The sequence below is a fragment of the Sabethes cyaneus genome, chromosome 2, assembly GCF_943734655.1.
Source record: "Sabethes cyaneus chromosome 2, idSabCyanKW18_F2, whole genome shotgun sequence".
In the NCBI taxonomy this organism is placed as follows: Eukaryota; Metazoa; Arthropoda; class Insecta; order Diptera; family Culicidae; genus Sabethes; species Sabethes cyaneus.
The window spans coordinates 34,750,827-34,764,712 of record NC_071354.1 but is presented as its reverse complement, the minus strand read 5'-3'; the positions used below and the strand labels follow the sequence as shown (position 1 = coordinate 34,764,712).

The following is a 13,886-nucleotide window of genomic DNA, read 5'->3' as shown; positions in this document are numbered from 1 at the left end:
GAACGACCAGCCAGCGCGAGTGCCAAACGCGGTTTGACGTGGACGCCGTACTGGGTTGACAGATTCAATCGGTCAGTAAGATATAAAACAGCATGAGTGTGTGTTGTGCACTCATTTGACACTCACTATGCTGCTGCTGTTGGTTATACAGTTTCTATGGATATGCTGCCCAATATATTGGAGAGGAACTCAAAACAATGTTGTCACTTCGCCATGATGTATGTGTGTACGGTTGCGGGTTTGGTTTGTGTATCTCGTCGCTCATTTTATGGTAGCTCACAAGCAGGGGTTTTATGGTACAGATCAGTAGGGATGTTTAAGTCGTAACATGATGTTTAAGAAGTAACATTTTTACTGTATAACAGCTTATTAAACTATTGTACTGCTAATTCCTGTGGAACAAGTGCTTGATAAGCTACTATACAACAAAAATGTTACTTGGGCACGCAATAATGCGCATTTAATTTTAATATACCGACGAAATAAAATGATCGGAAAAACATGCCGAGGTTATAGCCCTCCCCTAGAAAATGAGCGTAAGTTCCGCCAACAGGAATGTGAAACTGAACGCATTTTTCTCAAACCCGTGTTTTCAAAGTCGGCGAGCAAGATTTCTCGAAAACGTTTAGGCTGATCCACTTCAAATTTTAACACAAATTTTCAAATCTAAGCTCCAATCTCATACTAACGCAGCTTGACGCTAGTAAACACCGCTTACAAGATACTCTTCTAGATCCCGTTATCGATAGTACAAGGTTTCGTAGGAAATTATCAGGCGGGTTTTACGGAGGCTCGCGTAACTACAGATTTTTACCATCCGACAAATCTTGAACAAATGCTAGGAGTACAAAGTGTTTCGACGTATCGCATCTTTATTGATTTCAAAACAGCATACGATACAGTCGATCAAGACCAGCTCTGGCAGATAACGCACGAACACGTTGTTCCGGACAAACTGATGTGACTGATAAGAGCTACATTGGATCGAGTGATGTGTTTCGTGCGCGCACCGCGGGGACACTCTCGGGTCCCTCTGCATGCTGTTCAAAAGCGCTTTTGAGGTGATAGCAAATTACTAGGCTTCGCAGATGGCTTCGATATCACTTTGCTTTGCGACGGTAGAGTAGTCTACGTCAGACAGAATATGGAGTCTAGAAGATTTGGGCTAAAAATAAATGCGTCAAAGACAAAATACATGAAAGAAAGAGGCTCATAGGAGCCAAACGCGCGCCTTCTACGGATGGTAACCATTGACGGCGATGAACTAGAAGTGGTACATGAGTTCGTGTGTTTGGGATCGCTGGTTACTGCAGAAAACAACACTAGTAAGGTGATTCAGCGGTGCATTCAAGCTGGAAATCGTGCTTATTTTGCGTTTCGCAAAGCGCTGCGATAAAGAAACAAATGCCACCGTATGAACCTGACAATGTACAAATCACTCAAAACCCTTATTAGGCCGGTAGTTTTTTACGAACTTGAAACTGTGACGCTGCTCGCGGAGAACATACGCACCCCGGCTGAGTTCAAGCGGAAGTTGCTGCGGACGATATTTGACGAAGTACGAATTGAAAGTGAAGAGTGGTGGAGGCGTATGAATCACGAGCTACAGACACTGCTTTGAGGACACATCATAAGAATGCCGGAAGACAGTGTAGCGAAAACAGTTTCTTTCAACTACTTCACTGTTGTGAGTACAACGTGCCCATGTATCCATTCGTGGATAATGCACGAGTACGGTTTCCGGACAAACTGACGCGGCTGATCAAAGCTACCAAGCTACAAGGTGATGGACTGTCCTGAATGTTATTCAATATCGCTGTTGAAGCTGTGATTCGACGAGCGGGCATCGAAACGAGAGGATCGATCTTCAGCAAGAGTAGCCAACTCCTAGCCATCGCAGACGACCTCGACATCATTACTAGAAACTTTGCGACGGCAGAGGCTTGGAGGATAGGGTTGCATCGAAAACGAAATATATTGTAGGTAGAGGCTCCAGAGAACGCAACGTTTGCCTCCCACGGACAGGGACTATTGACGGCGGTTGATGGATTCGTATATTTTGGATCTTTTTTCACCGCCGACAATAAAACGAGTATGGAGATCCAACGACGCATTCAAACAGGAAATCGATACTACTTTTCCTTCCGCAAGACGCTTCGATCAAGGAGCATACGCCGCCGCACAAAGCTGTCGATGTACACAATGCTTATCAAACCGGTAGTCCTTTGCTTACGGAAGACATACGTGCACTTGCCGTATTTGAACGAAAGGTGTTGCGAACTATTTTTGGCGGAGTACAAACGGAAAGCGGAGAGTGGCCGGGAATTTGAATCACGAGCTACAGGTATTGCTTGGAAAGATTCGCATCGTACATCTGGCGAAAGTTGGTAGGCCGGCCACGTCGCAAGGATGCCGGACGATTGTGCAGTGAAATCCGTTCTCTTCAGGAACCTAATCGGCACCCGGAATAGAGGGGCCCAACGTACTAGATGGCTCGACCAGGTTGAAGCCGATTTGCGTGTGTCGAGACGCGCAACGAATTGACGACGAATAGCCCAGGACCGAGTACAATGAAGAGGAACTCTCGATACGGCAAGAGCCACTCCCGTTCTCGGCTGGTAAAGTATAGTAGGGGAAGACGGGGTAAGACGGCCCCCCTAAGCAATTAAATTGCTAGCTCAAAATGCATACGAAAGTTCGCTTTTTCTTGTAACACACTTTAATAAGCATTTATTTACCTACCATAATAAATTATACAATTATTTGTTTTGTGTATTTTTCCATGATTTTTCGTCAATTTTTGAACCGTCTAAATATCACTCATTAATTTTCAGGCGGGGTAAGAAGGACCATCAAAGGGGTAAGACGGACCATGATAGAGTTAGACGAATCGTGGCAATTTTTATGCGTTTTTAGAGTTGCAAAAATAACTTTAATAGTATTTACTCACCTGGAACAAGTTTTTTAAAGATTTTTCATAAAATAGCATAAAATTAGCTTTACAAAAGAAAAAATAATTTAGCTAACAGTTTTATATGGTTTATTTCGGTAACAAAGGTAAATGTTATTTAACTCTTATTTTGAAATTATTATATGAAATTATGAAATTATTTAAAAAAGAATATGCATGGGTAATGCACTTCATAATAACAAAGAATACTGATAGAAGAATAACGAAAAATTATATTACGAACATTCGTAACATTTTGCTTCATTCGACTCGAAGCAAAAATCATGGAACCATTTTCCGCACTCGAAGCAGGACATCCATCCAGTCCCATCATTGGAATCTGAAAAAACTTCGCCACATTTGTCACAGAGTGTGTCTTCTTCGATCGGTGATGTCTTCAAACCTTTAGATTTCCTTGACCTGGGTTTGCGGGCTTTCTTAATATTTTGGATCTCTTTTGATGCTCTAGCTTTTTTCAAATCTGCCATGTACTCATCAGAAGTTATTTCAGATGATTTCTCAGCCACACGCTTTCTCTTCGAGATACGAGGACCTTTCAGTTTAGGTAGTGGTTTGACACAGGAAGGCGACACTTTAAACGACCCATCAAGTGAACTGCAACTGCAATTATCGAACTGTGATTCCATTGAATTCTTGTTGGCTTGCTTTGACGTGGAAGGCTGAGGGTCAGACGGAATAATCTTCGGCTCAGGGATAATTATTGGTTCGGGTGTACTCTTGGGCCCTAAGTCGACATCCTGATCGGTAACATGTGACGGTGCATATTCCTCGTCACCAAAAATTTTCGGATCAAATGGAACAATTCCAGTCTTATAAAATCCGCTTCTGGCAGTTTCTGTTGTAGACGCTTTGGTGAAAGTCTGACACAACAGTTCGGCAATGTCGTATTGCCCAACAGTGCGTCCAGGGTTGTTCCACATAAACTTCTCAACCGCATCAGCATAAAAATTTTTGAAAGGAGCCATAAATGCAACATCTAAAGGTTGCAGTTTATGGCTGCAGTGTGGTGGCAACACTACAACAGTCACGTGGTTTGCCCGAGCCTTTTCAGAGAACATCAAATTCTTCGTGTGCGAAGAATGCCCATCTATTATTAATAGCACAGGAGAGTCCTCCGACGGACGAGTATACTTCAAAAAATGGTCAAACCAAATATTGAAAAGCTCGACTGTCATGTAACCGCTGGGATTACACGAAAACTCTGTTCCCACGGGGGCTCCTTTCTTCAGCGCTTCATGCATGCGTACCCTCGGAAAAATCAGGAATGGAGGAAGATGATGTCCGGCTGCTGACATACACAGAACCGCTGTGATTGTTTCACCTCTTTCCGCAGATGTTATTGATCCAACCTGGTTTTTTCCCTTCAGGGCCGCGATTCTCCTCTTCTTAGGTGGTACCTTAAAGAAAATTTGAACGTGGGCCACTAAAACTTTTGATTATAAGGGAAGCAAGTACAGACCGCTGTTTTATCGGCATTGTATATTCTTGTCGGTTCAAACCGTGTATGTTGCATGATGGCTTTCAAGAGATCGAAATATTTTGTAACAGATGGTTTGTTGAAGCCACGCGCTCTGGCAGCTGATGTGGCTTCGGGCTTCCGGAACGAAATCTTCGGATTGCGCAGTAAAAATCCATTTAACCAGTCCTGACCCGCCATTCGCAAGGCCTTATTAAAAGGATGAGGTAAGTTGTTCCGCTCAGCCAACTCAAATGCCAGTTCTTTGACGTCACGCATACTGAGTCCATAGAACCGCTCCTCCAGTTGCAGCAAATGCTGAACAAGTTCCTTTTCCTGAACAGCATTAAAAACCGGGACTTTGGATCCAAGCCTCATGGTTGGCGTATCGTTACGTCCTTTTATCTGCCTTCGAAGGGTTGTTCTAGGAATTCCGAATGTGGTCGATGCTGTCCTGATGGACATACCTTTATTTATGGCTAATTTGGCTTGATTTATCTGGTCCACCGTCCACTTCATTCGCGATGTTGTTCTAATATACTTTCGAGGCATCTGCGCAAACAAAAACAAGCATCACACAGGAAAATATTCGAGCGTTATTAGCACTACAACGTATGGCCCTTTTACCCCGTGAAAAATGGCCCGTCTTACCCCTAGCTAACAATTTTTACCATTTTGCATTTTTCACCAAAGCCGTACTATTTTACATACCTTTTTCGACACACATAGAACAGGAATCGTTTCACAAACGTCAGCGATACGGACAAACGGCGAAATACTGCGTTATTTTGCAAAAATCCCTTAAATTTGTTGGTGCTAAAATTAGATCACGCAAAGTCACGACGAGCGAAATATTTGTTTTGATTCTAATTTTGACGTTTCGTGTGGCCGAGCGGCATAGGGTGTTTCAAAAGTATTCAAACACGTTAACAAAGAAGGTACGGTAGCATAATTACAAAAATTTTAAGGATTTCTATTCGAAAACGATGTGGTCCGTCTTACCCCGCCGGGCCTTCTTACCCCGTCTTACCCTAAATCAATTACTTCACTGGCATCAGGAGTTGAAAGGCTTAATGTGCAAGAAGCTCGACGATGACGATGCTATTGACAGGTTGTTGCGTACGCCCTTTACAAAGTTTTTGAGATGGCTTCTCGCCTTCGTAGGTTCTTCCAGAAGGGAGTTCTGTTCTTAACGCTGTTGAATTTCACTGTCCAGGTGGTGGCAGAATACTGCTAGAATGGAATACCGCTCGAACCGTCTTAAACAGTAGAGTCTGTTACAGCCGTGTTAGTCGGGCTTCTATCAACCTGCCTTAGCTTTTGATCCACCTCCATTAATAGCTCGACGATTTTTCAAACCAGATCGCTACAGTATTTTTTGTTTGGGGGGACTTAGACTACTAACAAAAAATACTGTAGCGATCTGGTTTGAAAAATCGTCGAGCTATTAATGGATCGCTACAGTATACCCGCCATGTATGTGTCGAGAAGCTGTCATTCTAGTCTCTAGTGAATCGCGAATCCGTGCTTCCAAAACAGTTCCGGAAGTATCCTACGAAGGCATGATACTTCGGTAGGTTCTCTTTACGCAGTTGCTCCTCTTTCCACAGTAGTTTCTGTTCAACTTAAACCTGTTGTCTATAATCTTGTGGTCGGCAATGTGATACAGATAAAACTCACTTTAGCCGAACAATGGTGGGTAGCTAGCTAAACAACGTTTGAATGAGCTACTATTCAATAAAAATGTTTGTCGAACTGGAGAAGCTAGAAGTCCCAGATTACCCGTTAACTTTATGCAGCGTCGCTCGATCGGATGTACAATCCGTACAGTACAAATCTTCTTGTTCCCTGGTCGCGATTTTAAGATTCATCAGCACAGCACCGACGGAGTAGCCTTAGCCTTAGAAGCCTGCGAAACTGTGCTCTGCGCTGACGAACAAAACAAAATGAAATGGTGCGAGGTGTTTTATGTCATGGCATGCTGAGATGTTATTAGGCAGGCTATATTTTGACATTAAGGTGAATGTCATCAGAGTCCAGCTGCTTTTTTTTACTGATTTCAGTACTTGTTGCCACTATCGTTTTGTTTATGCTAATTTTATGCTGAGTTGCTAGTATTAGGTAATAAATCTGTTATCAGCAATTATGAAACGTAATATCGCGTATCTATTTTTGCTGTTGAACTAGATCCGGCATTAATTCTATCACATAAAATGTTGTTTACGGTGCTTTTTATTATCAGTAAATTTTTATAAGTATATTATCGACGCACTACGACTCTTAATTTAATAGCGAAAATCTAGGCGAAAATAATTGGTCAATTTCATGCTCAAATGTTTCCGTTGGCATCAGTCCATATATACGTCCGTTTCCTTGGTAACGTACAACAACGACGGTTGTGGATTTGGAATTGCAATCGAAACGAAGTGAAATTTTTTCTATCAATTCAAGTGAATAGATTGGACAAAATCATTACAATATCTTAATAACTGTTCGGGTGATAAATTCAAGTTTTTTGTGCCTCAAGTTAAGTTTCACGAGTGATATGACGAATGGAACGGCCGAAAAAAATTAATGAAAAATCGACGGCTAAAAAGTGAAAATATAGTGATGAATTTTATTTGGGCAAAAATCTCCGTATTTAGTGTAATTTATGCCCCAAAAAGTAATAGAACCTACAGAACACAATGTTTAGTGCTTCTGGTTGCAAGATCTTATAACGGCTAGCAGGTTACCTAGTTGAACGAATTTTATTTTTTTGTGATGGTTTCCCGAGTTTATGGGAGCATGTTGGTACACTGAAAAAGGGAAGGGAAGAGTGATATTCGGTGTCATACTGGCCGCCATAAATGTACTCTGACGACGTTGTCGTTAAGCTAGTAAGATGAAGAGACGAATAGTGGATGCGGAAGCTGGGTCTTTTATGGGTTGCGTCAGCAGCTAAGTTCCCATAGATAAATCCATAGACAAATCCGTTCAAAACTCGTACTCTACAGGACTCTAATTCTTCCGGTGACCATTTTCCGACGAAGAAGTATTGACGTTGAAAGAGACTGATCGGCACGAGCGTCTTTGACCGTAAGATGTTATGAACGATCCTGAAAAGTTGTAATCGTTCCGTTGCCGCAAAGTAATCATGGGTTCTATAATTACGAAAGTTATGTAGAGCAACTCGACTCGATTCAGTCACTATTGAGTATCGAGTGCGGGAAGAACGGGCAGCGTAGCGGCTCAATGCACGACCAAAACAAAGCAAGTTCGGGCGTCATTTGCTGATGGTTGAGCCGCTAGCTTTTTAGTGGTCGGCTCAGCGTCGCGTGCGACTTATCACTTATGTAATACCAAAAGTCGGCTAGTCGAGCAAAGTGACACTCGACGTGACTTATAGCCCAAAAGCTTTAACAATACATTCCCTATATCAGCTACAGATGATTGTTCATCTCAACCTAAGATTAAACACCTATATTTTGATGAAAGTTGTGCATGTTTTTTTAAAGCGGTTTGTTGCATCATTGTACATTGCTCCAAATTACAGGACTTTATCGGGTTGCGCGCATTACAAAATTTTATATGCAATTATGCAATGTAAAAAAAGCAATGCCTTGGGTAAATACGTCTTTAAGACTTGAACCTTCTTTATTGAGGGACTTTGCAGCGCAAGTAACAATGAGGGGTTTATTAGATTCTTATGATGGTTGTCATTACCAAAATTGGTCACAAAAACCATCATAAGAGTGCAATAAAACTCAAATTGTTGCTTGGGAGTCGGTTATTAGAGTACAAGATAATTACTCGGTTCCCAACAAACATTTTTGTTTAAGAGATGCTTATTCGACTGCTGTATTAGCTAATACCTGTGGAACAAGCGCTTGATAAACTATTATATAACGAAAATGTTCCTTGCGTTAGCGCAACCACCAACACCTTTTATGTAAAACTTAATGTAAAACAAAATAATTTCTGTAACCTAGAAGTCCGCAGAGTTTTAAATTTAATCGATCACTAGTTCTGCGATTCCAGTTCCAGTTTCATACAATTGACTTAAGTCAGCTCTGGGTTCTCAACGCTTTCAAATACAGTTTTAAATACTTAGTTCCACTACGACGCTTGTTATGACCACGTCAGGTTTTCATGCCCAAAATTAATTTTTTCGGATCGTGGCTTCCATCAAGTATAACTTGCTTAAAACATAATTAACCGTGATGAACTTTTAAGCATTGAAAGGTGACACAATAATTACCAAACTACTGTCAAAACATTTCAGATTTGACCACAGTGCGTACAGATAATAAATGACTCGAGCACAATAACAAATCCAAATGCAAATCCGCACGAGAGTCGTACTCTGCAGGACGCTAATTCTTTCGTTAGCGGTTTACGACGAAAAAATATTGTCGTTGAAAGAGGCTAATAACCGGCTCAATAAAGAAGGGTCAAATCTTAAAGACGTTTATACCCAAGGCTTTGCTTTCTTACATTGTATAATTTGAGCCACATCGAAAATTTCATATAAAATTTTGTAATGAGGGCAACCCGATAATGTCCTGTAATTTGTGGCGATGTGCAATGATGCAACAACCCGCTCTAAAAACATATGCACAACCTTTACCAAAACATAGGTGTAAACCTTAGGTTGAGATGAACAATTATCAGTAGCTGGTATAAAGAATGTATTCTTATACTGTTTCACTGACCTTGCAGGGAAACCCCCTAAAAACATGATGCAAAATCATGATTCATCGTACGCGACTTATGTGCCTCTTGGCCTCACAAAGCGCGCATATTCGTAAGTTCTTTTCTGCGCATGTGCAATCAACCAATACATTTCTACAGGCAAACAACGAAAACGACGTCGATAAGCAACGTTCAAAACGTTCGTCTGATAAAAAAGAATCGACGACGGTTTCGTCAGTGTTTTTTCAGTGCTCTTGCGATGTCCTCCATTGACGATAGCGAAACAGAACTGCATCGATTAGTGCAGCAAACTTTATCGGAAAACCGGTCTTCCGTCGAAATAATCGACGCTGTTCGCGAAAATAGTGCATCAAATGGAATACAAAATGAGAACGGTTTAACTCCTGTCGAGCTCGCTCTAAAGTTGGATCCTGCGGGTACTTTAGCTAAAGCTATGATTCAAGCGGAATGTGAAAACCTATCGCCGGTCGAAAGCCTCAAAAGGGTGATGGTCAGAGGAAATTTCCAACTGGTGCAGATCCTTATGAAATTCAAAAGATCCCAGCATAGCGAAGCGGCAGTTTTAACAGCTTTAGAGCATGCCTACGCTGAGTTGCGAACGCGTAACGTTGCCCTTTCACCGGAAATTGTTCACGGGGTTCAATACTTGCTGGTTGAAGCGGATTACAAGTGTTTCGGTGCGGCTAAAATCAACCGAGAGGAGAAAACCGACAGGGTGGCACACTTGATAGAGTGTATTGAATTCCTAGAAATGAATTATCGTAATAGTGATTACTGTACCATCGATGAGCATTTCATACTGTATTTGCGACAAATATTGGAGCACGTGTACTTCTTGAAACCCCACCTCGTTGGGATACCACTGATGGAGCTGCAATTTTGTTTGGCGATATTTTTACGGATCGCCACTGGAGAGGTTAATGAAAGTCATGACATCTACGGATTTATGCTGGATAAAGGTGGGAATTATTTACAGTTATTTGGGTACGTTTTGTTCTATATCTTACAAATTTTTGGTTTGTTTCTTTTTTCATAGATAGTATCCAAAATTTTTTAAAGATACTGCAAACAGTTCTAACGGATATGGATACTCCTAAAAAAATTGATTCTATTGTCCTTTATAAGTACCTGAGAACTCGTCAAAACTCTTTTCGGCTGCCGAAAAGGATTCTTTATGACATCGGTTCCAACAAACAGCTCCCTACATTCGGTAATGTCGAACAGTACGAACTTCTTAGTCAAACGCAAATAGCACTTCTAAATGAGTATTGCGAGGTACTGAACAAACAATACGTAACTTACAAGCATCGCAAAAAGTTCAAACAGCTGCTCAAAACCTACTACACAACGAAACAGTTCTATTCGATTCACAAAATTATTCGCAGTATTGAGATTATCGAGCATTTGGACTTGGATGATTCCTCATCGCGATTTATTTCAATTGCAGCACTAAAACGATCCCTGCAAGTAATAGGAGAAGCAATTAAAAGTACCAAACAAACGCCAAACATAACGAAAAAATTAGACTCCATTCTGAGTATATTTTCTGCACAGTCTTTCGTCGAGACGACCAAGGATCTCCGGCAGTTCTTCAGCCATAGTTATTCACTGGTAAAGCAACGATTCGATCAAGACTGTCCCGTAGATTTATTTCGATCGATTCTAAAAAACCTTGAACTCTCCGCTAATTGGTTAGCTTATGTTAAATTTCTACAATACGTTCACGTATTTAAGCGATACCTTGGCAGACTGTACCGAATGAAATCCATCCAGCAGATGCGATCGTACGTGGAGTTCGTTGGGACCGAGTTCAAAGCTAAGCTGCAGACAACTTACGAGCCTGTCGATATGAATGAAGCCATAAGACTAATTCAACATTTAATTGACCGGGAGCCTGCCGACTCCCAAGATATGAAAACTTTGAAGATCATCAACCGGATGCTTGTGACATACAGGAATTCCATACGGAATGATGTAACCTCAGTCTGTCAGTTGATCGATCAGTTTTTCTTTCTGGAGTGGTACATCCGCCAGGATGAAGCGCGGATTGCACGAGTATGGACGATCGTAAAGTATATGCTTGATGCGAGCAAACGACATCAGCGACATCGAAGCGTAGATAAGTCGACCATACGGATGGCTCCGAATATTATACTGCAGATGCGAATGCGGGAAGCTGATCCGCACAGGAAAATGATCTTGGATGAAATATGGCAACGATTGGTGAAGCAAAATATTGCTGCAATTGAATCGCTGGAGAAGCAAACGGCCACTCAGGACAGCTACGCTGTGGATGAAACTATACGGATCCTTGCCGCGCTAGGAGTTAGGACAACCGATCAGGAGTTTGTTAAAATGGTTTCACGCAGGTTGAATAATAAATATTTTCACAATCTGTTTCGTTTGGCCGACAAGTATGAGGTGTTGAGTGAAGTCGTTAAAGATCGGCGAGTGAAAGATCAAGTGAGACAAGTGTCACTCAATTTGGAGTGTATGAGAAAGAACGACGAAATTCATTACCAAGAAATGTTTGATCAAATGATTGGTTGCATCAGAAATATTCTATTGAAATATGGCGACTGTGACAAATTTGATATTAAAACTCAGCTTTCCCCCATTGACAGTTCCGCCCTGGAATTCTATCTGTTGCAGGTCACCGAAGTTCTGTGCAGTTTGGGTGTACTTAAACTGAACATAGACTCCTTGAAAGCGATCGTCCCGGTCGTTACCAGTCGTAATTTGAGAAATTATCTGGCCCATGATCCATTGTCATACGACACACTGGCAGACTCATGTTCAACAGTAAAAATCAATGCAACATACTTTGCACGAAACAATATCTTCCATTTGTACCAAAAATCCCACCATTTAAAACAGCGAAAAACTAGCCCGTTTTTAACCTCCTTTCAGCGTAAGTTAGCGTGGATCAATGCTCAAAACAAGTTTTTCACTGCATTAGAAACCTTCGATGTTGAAACAATAGAAAAGCTAACTGCGGAGGACGCCGTCAACATTCGCGGTAGAAACATTCTGAACAAGGATCCAATTTCTATCGCCCTGAATAGCAATCCAGCCGAATTCATTCATCAATTATTACATTCTGCCGGTGCCGAAAAGAGCATATTTAAGACGTTCCTCAAATTGCCAATCAATCTTGTGTTGAAACAACAAATCAGACAGTTACTGCCAAATCCGTTTCGCTTCTGTTACGGCACAGCAGTACGCTTTAAATTAATTGATCAGTTAACCGCATTGAAAACACATCCGGACGTTAATGGAAATCTTACCGACCAACAGTCGGAACTCATGCTGAGCACCTATAATACTGAGTCCTTTCGACGTCTCCTGCTGGAACATCCGATCGAGTGGCTGTCACAAAGTGCTCGTCTGAAAAATACCCTTCTTCATTGGGCAGTTCTTCGAGGTGATCAAACTATGGTTGAACATTTACTCATCCATCAGAACGAATCAGTGAATAAGCTAAACGTCTTCCGTGAAACACCGCTTGGCTTAGCGGTTCGTTATGGATACTACGACATAGTTCGACTGTTAGTCGCCAACGGAGCGGATGTAAACTTTGGCCTATGGCCTCCCGTGTGGGTCGCATCCGGTTTAGGTGACCTAGAACTGATACCGTTGCTTGTAAACGAACAAACAAACAAATGTTCCGTGTTTTTTAATCCGCTAATGGCAGCTGTAGAAAACAACCATTTCCCAGTGTTCAAACATCTCTGCGAGGAATTACAGTTTAGCTTGAAAACGGATTATCTACTTCAGCGAACGTTGAATTTAAACCGAAAGGATTTTTTCCAGTACATTTTACAATCTGAGCATGCCGAAGCTCTCATTAATTCACCGGATGCTGTTGAATTTTCGCCACTGATGGTAGCTGCTGTCTGTGGTCGAACGGAGCTGTTCCGTCAGCTCCTACGAAACGGAGCCAATCCTAGCTATGAAAGTCTATCAAAATATACGCCAATCCACTATGCTGTTTACGGAGGAAATCGCGATATCGTATTGGAGCTTCTGCAGCAACCAGGAGTCGATATCAACGCCACAGCGGAAGATTCTGTTACTCCAATCGGTGTTGCCATCTCCGAAAACAACATGAATATGATCGAGCTCATGCTCGCTAAGAATGCCCAAGTTAGGTCGCAGGAGATTCTCCAAGCAGGAGTCTTCCACCACTATCACATAGTTCGCTATCTTATCGATCGTGACGACAGGTTGATAAATGATAGTTTCGATATCGCTCGTCGAAATCTTCTAATGTACGCCATCATAGACGGTGAAATGTCTACCGTCGAATATCTTATCGGAAAAGGGATCAACGTAAATGCGCGAGCGATTGGAGGACTCACGGCTTTGCATATTGCTGCAGGTAAAAATGAAACCACCCTCTGCGAGCGTTTGATAGAATCCGGCGCCGAGCTGGATGCGAAGGACGATGAAGGTCGAACAGCTCTGGTGATTGCCCTGGAACATGAATATGTAACAGTGGTTGAACTATTTCTGGATCGTGGAGCAGAAGCGGAATTGGTGAGAGGCTTTCGTTACCGTGTGTCCAACAATGCAAGCTTACTGCACAAATTTGCTCTGGAAAATCGAATCACTATGGTTCGGCTTCTGCTAGATCGGTTCCATTTCGATGTATCGCTGGAAGACGATAATGGCGAAAGTGCACTGGATTATGCAACCAAACAAGGTAACGATGCTATCGTAGCACTGCTTAAGACAGATCCAGTCCTGACACGAGTTAATTGA

General features: G+C 41.9%; 2 protein-coding genes across 2 annotated transcripts; one reads left to right on the top strand and one right to left on the bottom strand.

Moving 5' to 3' along the window:
• Positions 1-3,186: 3,186 nt before the first annotated feature.
• LOC128735260 (uncharacterized) lies at positions 3,187-4,805 on the bottom strand. The gene is made up of 2 exons (XM_053829754.1): positions 4,431-4,805; positions 3,187-4,368 (listed from the first exon to the last, which is right to left on the bottom strand). The coding sequence occupies exons 1-2, from the start codon at positions 4,803-4,805 to the stop codon at positions 3,187-3,189; spliced, it is 1,557 nt and encodes a 518-aa protein (XP_053685729.1).
• A 4,555-nt stretch (positions 4,806-9,360) lies between these two features.
• Positions 9,361-13,886, top strand: LOC128735258 (uncharacterized). The gene is made up of 2 exons (XM_053829753.1): positions 9,361-10,081; positions 10,159-13,886. Exons 1-2 carry the CDS (start codon positions 9,361-9,363, stop codon positions 13,884-13,886), a joined length of 4,449 nt encoding a protein of 1,482 aa, XP_053685728.1.